A 5182-nucleotide genomic window follows, 5' to 3' on the forward strand; every position below is an offset into this window, starting at 1 on the left:
CCCCCACCTTGTATACCGATGGTTTGACTCGCTTGTTGTAATACTTCTCAATCATTTTCTTGTAGGCTGCTTCCCGAATCAGCGCAGCTTCCCTTCTTTCCTCTATGAGGTCAAGGTTAAGATGGAGGTTCTCCTCGTTCTCTTCAAGGTTCACGGTTCTGTTGGTTAATACCTGTATCTCGGCGGGCAGTACCGCCTCAGTGCCGTAAACCAAACTGTAGGGGGTTTCCTCCGTTACTCCTTTTGGGTGTGGTTCGGTGAGTCCAAAGAACTAGGGGGAGTTCTTCCATCCATCCTTGGTGGCATTTACCCAATAGCTTCTCGAGGCCTTTTAAGATATCCCTGTTGGTCACTTCAACCTGTGCGTTCCCTTGTGGGTGGTAAATGGAAGTGAAGGTTTGCTTTATCTGTAATTTCTCACAGAACCCCGGGAAGATACCTTCAGAGAATTGTTTCCCATTATTCGAAACGATTTCTTGGGGTATCCCAAACTGGCACACGGTATGCTCCCAGACGAATTTTTCTATATGTTTCCCCGTCGTGGTACTTAGTGGTTTTGCTTCAGTCCACTTTGTGAAGTAGCCTATCGCAACTACCAACCATTTGTAGCCTCCTGGTGCATCGGTGAATGGACCTACTAGATATATGCCCCACTTTGAGAAAGGCCATGCTAATAGCACTGATATCATCTCTTGCTTTGGCTATTTTTGAACTTTGGCGTGGATCTGACATGGCTCACAGGTTCGTAAAAGTGTGACTGTATCTTCGTGCATGGTTGGCCAATAGTATCCCATCCTTAGTATCTTTGCCACGATTGACCTTGGTCCGGAATGAAGCCCACATATACCTTCATGCATTTCTCTGATGATCATCAAAGCTTGGTTTGGTCTGACACATCGAAGCCAAGGGGTAAGGAAAGATTTTCTATACAGGGCTTCGTGCATCATTTTGTATGACGGTACTTTGATCCGGATCTTTTGTGCTTCCTTTTTATCTTCGGGTAAAATTCCGAGTTCCAAGTATTCCCTTAGTGGCTTCATCCATGTGTTTTCTTCTTCGGTGATTAAGTCATGGACTTCCTGAGCTACGATGGACCTTTTTTCTAACACTTCGACCAATACTTCTTTCTCCAAGTGTGCGAAGGTGATAGAAGCTAGCTTGCTCAGAGCATCTGCTTTTGTTTTGGCTCCTTCTCACATGTTCGATGGTGAAGCTTCTGAAGCTTTCTACTAGTTCCCTGACCTTTGATAAATAGAGTTGTATGGTAGGTTGTCTTGCTTCGAAGATACCTAGAACCTGGTTGGCAACGAGTTGGGAATCTACGAAGGCTTGCAGATGCTCAATTTTCATCTCTTTAGCTATTCTGAGCTCGGTGAGCAGAGCTTCATATTATGCTTCGTTGTTGGTCGTGTTGAATTCGAAACGTAGTGCATATGTAAATTCTTGTCCCTCTGGGTTAATTAACATAAGCCCTGCCCCTAAGCCATCAGAGCTAAAAGCTCCGTCGGTGAACAATTTCCATTCCTTCGTTTCAACAGACGGAGTGATGATTTGTGCGAAGGTAGAGTCACTCTCTTTGTCTGTCTCCGTTGTTTCTGCCATGAAGTCTGCTAGCACTTGGGCCTTAATTGAATGACAAGCTTGGACGTCGATGTCATGTTCCCCGATCTCTATGGCCCATTTGGCCCTTCTACCCGACTTTTCTGGCTTCATAAGTACCTGCCTAATTTGCTTGTTAGTTAACACAATTATAGGATGAACTTGGAAGTACCTTCGTAGTTTCCTGACGGTATGAACAAGGGCGAGCGTGAGCTTTTCGAGTTATGGATAGTTGACTTACGCACCTTGTAGAACCCGGCTTAGGAGGTATATTGGGACTTGTAACCTTTCTCGTTCTGCTACTAGCACCGTACTGATGCATTCCTTAGACGTTGCCAGGTAGAGATAGAGTGTTTCCCCTAGCTTTGGAGATGTGAGGGTTGGCTTATTAGCTATGTGTGCCTTCATATCAACGAAGGCTTGTTCTGCTTCTTTGGTCCACTATATCTTTTTCGCTCCCAAACATCCTTTTAAAACTTTGAGGAAAGATAACTGCTTTTCGGCCCCCTTGGACAGAAAACGGATTAATGACGCTAGCTTTCCATTTAAGTTCTGCATTTCTTTGACGTTGGTTGGAGTTTTGAGTTGCTGTAGCTTGTCTACTTTCTCTGGGTTTGCTAAGATTCCTTTCTTAGTGATGTAATATCTAGGAATCTTCCTTCTTCTACCCCGAACGAGCACTTCTTGGGGTTTAGCTTCATGTTGACTGTTCGCAAGGTGTCGAAGGTTTCTTGAATATCTTCCAATAAAGTGCTTTCTTTGAAGCTCTTGATCACCATATCGTCAACATAAGCCTCCAAGTTTCTTCCCAGTTGTTTGCGAAAAACTTTGTCTACCAGCCTTTGGTACGTAGCTCCGGCGTTCTTTAGTCCGAAGGGAATCTTCTTATAGCAATAGATCCCCTTACTTATGAATAATGATGTATTTTCTTCGTCTTCTTCGGCCATTTGAATCTGATGGTAACCTTTGTAGGCATCTAGAAAACACTTATATTTGTACCCAGTTAGGGATTCCACCTTCCAATAAATCTCTGGCAGAGGATAGCAATCTTTTGGGCAGGCTTTGTTGATATTCGTGAAATCGACACACATCCTCCATCCTCCGTCTGATTTCTTCACCATGACGGGGTTCGCAACCCAAGTAGGGTATTTTGCTTCTTGGATTATGCCAGCTTGGAGTAGTTCCTCTACCTCTTTACAAGTAGCCTCATCTATATCGTTGGCGAGGTTTCTTTTCTTCTGATGTATCGGCTTTAGGTGCTTGTATTCGTTGAGCTTATGCTCTGTGGAGAAGATTGTTCCATCGATACTGAGCGTTCGAGGGATGCCGGTCATATCTCCGTATTCCTAAGCGAAGATATCAATGTTGGCTTGTAGTAACTTACGAAGCTTTCTCTTCGTTTCTGCAGGTAGTGCACCTTCGATAGTTACTTGTTGCTCATGGAACAAAGGGTTGATGGAGATTTTTTCTTCACTCGAATCTTCCTCTCTAGTCTCAAGGATACATTCCCCTGGCCTTTCCTACGTTTCCCTGATAGCCATGATTACTTTCTTCCGATCATAGGTTGAAGCTAGGGTACCAATCCCTTCGGGTGTATAGAACTTCACCAATTGGTGTACAATAGATACAATTATTCCCATTTTCATCATGGCTATTCTTCCTAGCAGAATGTTATGCTGTGAGGTGGACCGGACTACTAAGAAGTCAAGTGTTTCGGTCCTGGACAACGGTGGTTTTACGATGGTGAAATCAAGGTCCACCTCTCCGATAGGCCAGCATCTTTCTCCAGAGAATCCGACTAGAGGTACCCTTGGTGGGCTTAGGCGAGCTTTGATGGCAGGGCTAAGTTGATTGAAGCAATGCTCGTACATGATGTCGCATGCACTGCCGCCATCTAAGTAAACTCGATGCACTTTTCTCTCGGAGATTCGTCCGTTGATTGTAACAGGTTTGTCTGAGGGGGTGATGGTATCGAGAGCTGGGAAGGAGATCTCTTCCCAATCTATCACCTCACTCTTTCTTTCCCTTTTGTAGGTCCTTAGCTTCTCAACGGCGAAGCATTCTGCGACCGTCAATATGGCGTTGTCTGCATTTGGCTTCTTTTCTTCGGCCTTAACCTCTCTCTTCGGCACCTTCGGGTTGCGTATACCTTTTACTAGATGTGACAATTTTTCAGATCTGACTGCCTCCTCTATGGCCTGCTTCAGCTGTATGCAGTCGTCTGTTTCGTGCCCGAAGTCATTATGGAAATCACAAAATTTGCTTGTATCCCTCATCTTTCCTTTGCTATTCAGCTTTGGCGGAGCTTTAAAGGCTTGGGCAGCCCTTTCGGTAGCAAGGATTTCTTTAGGTAACTTTATCGACGTCCCGAGGATTCCGGGGGTGTTTTCCCTTCTGTAAGGGGAGAACCTGTTCCGCTCGTTCCTTCTTCCGAACTTATCTTCACGGTGACTTGCCTTTTCTTTTCGCTTAAAGCCCTGAGATTCTTCGTATACGAAGCTATTGGCAGTGTCTTTCGCATCTAACCAAACGTACGCTTTGTCTAGCAAAGCTTCGTAAGTGTCGGGGAGATCCCGCCTAAGTTGCTCCACCAATGCTCGGGTCCTACAGCCATATAGGAGTCCCAAGATTCTTTGTGACTCTGGGAGTCCTGGGATCTATTAGGTTTTGTCCGTATTCATTATCCTTTTGCTTGATACTGTGAGCAGCAACATGATTCTTCTTGTGTTTCTTTTGCTGGCTGATTTTCGACCTGAAAAGTCGTTTAAGGTCCTCGAAGCTTGAGATGAAATCTTTTGCTAAAGAGTCGAACCGGATCCTTGCGTCACTTTTGAGCACGTATGAAAATGCATGGCAAGCTACGGCTGTGTCCCACCTTGACATTCGAGCCGCACCTTCGAAGATAATTATAAAATCATCGGGGTCATATTTTTCCTCGTAATATCCCAGATGGGAAGGTATCTTCATCCCGATAGGTAGCGGGTAGCTTTGTATCGAAGATACAAAAGGAGTTTTCTGGCTCTTCCAGGACTGGTCTAAGCATCCGCCAGCGTTTCCATTAGCCTCGTGGTGAAAGTTGTTCACTATGGGGGTACCTCCGGCATACATATTTTGATAGGGTAAACTAACCCATGGATTACCTCCATTCCATATTTGCGACCCCATAGGCAACGAAGCGTTTTGATGAGTTACCACGGGAATAATTCATGTGGCTGGTAAGACAGTGCTGGTATTGGGCATGTTCTGCGGAACAACGGGAAACGGACTCCCGAAAGTATACTGCTGTGTAACTGGCCCTCATGAGTTGCTCAACGGGACGCTGGTGGTGATCATTGAATGATTCGATTGCGAAGGCACCTGCTGAAGAGTGACATTCGGAGGGATTGACAGTTGTAAAATTGATGGTTGGTTGGTAAGAGGGAGACTTCTTGCTGGCCTTGTCTCCATTTCTATTTCTTCATCAACGTCCTCGCTATCGTACGTGAGGGTTTGCTGATTATGTAAATGCCCCTCTTCTCGTAACTTTTTGATAACGACGCGTATGTTATCATAGTTATTGAGTATGAAAGTTTTTTCGATTAAC

At 44.9% G+C, this 5182-nt stretch overlaps 2 protein-coding genes across 2 annotated transcripts; both read right to left on the bottom strand.

Moving 5' to 3' along the window:
* Nucleotides 1-701: 701 nt before the first annotated feature.
* On the bottom strand, nt 702-1350 carry LOC139859101 (uncharacterized). Its single transcript, XM_071847909.1, has 2 exons — nt 1290-1350; nt 702-1189 (listed from the first exon to the last, which is right to left on the bottom strand). Exons 1-2 carry the CDS (start codon nt 1348-1350, stop codon nt 702-704), a joined length of 549 nt encoding a protein of 182 aa, XP_071704010.1.
* Nucleotides 1351-3119: 1769 nt separating this feature from the next.
* Nucleotides 3120-4764, bottom strand: LOC139859102 (uncharacterized). The gene is made up of 2 exons (XM_071847910.1): nt 4292-4764; nt 3120-4203 (listed from the first exon to the last, which is right to left on the bottom strand). Exons 1-2 carry the CDS (start codon nt 4762-4764, stop codon nt 3120-3122), a joined length of 1557 nt encoding a protein of 518 aa, XP_071704011.1.
* Nucleotides 4765-5182: the final 418 nt, after the last annotated feature.

This window comes from Rutidosis leptorrhynchoides, chromosome 7 (genome assembly GCF_046630445.1).
Source record: "Rutidosis leptorrhynchoides isolate AG116_Rl617_1_P2 chromosome 7, CSIRO_AGI_Rlap_v1, whole genome shotgun sequence".
NCBI classification, from domain to species: domain Eukaryota; kingdom Viridiplantae; phylum Streptophyta; class Magnoliopsida; order Asterales; family Asteraceae; genus Rutidosis; species Rutidosis leptorrhynchoides.

Excerpts from the sequence above, each read along its gene's own strand:
- LOC139859101 (XM_071847909.1), bottom strand. The coding sequence starts at position 1,350 with ATGAAAATTGAGCATCTGCAAGCCTTCGTAGATTCCCAACTCGTTGCC. Across the intron at positions 1,190-1,289 it reads CGTTGCCAACCAGGTTCTAG|GAGCCAAAACAAAAGCAGAT; the intron begins GTATCTTCGAAG and ends ACATGTGAGAAG.
- LOC139859102 (XM_071847910.1), bottom strand. The coding sequence starts at position 4,764 with ATGGGGTCGCAAATATGGAATGGAGGTAATCCATGGGTTAGTTTACCC. Across the intron at positions 4,204-4,291 it reads GTTGCTGCTCACAGTATCAA|GACCCGAGCATTGGTGGAGC; the intron begins GCAAAAGGATAA and ends ATATGGCTGTAG.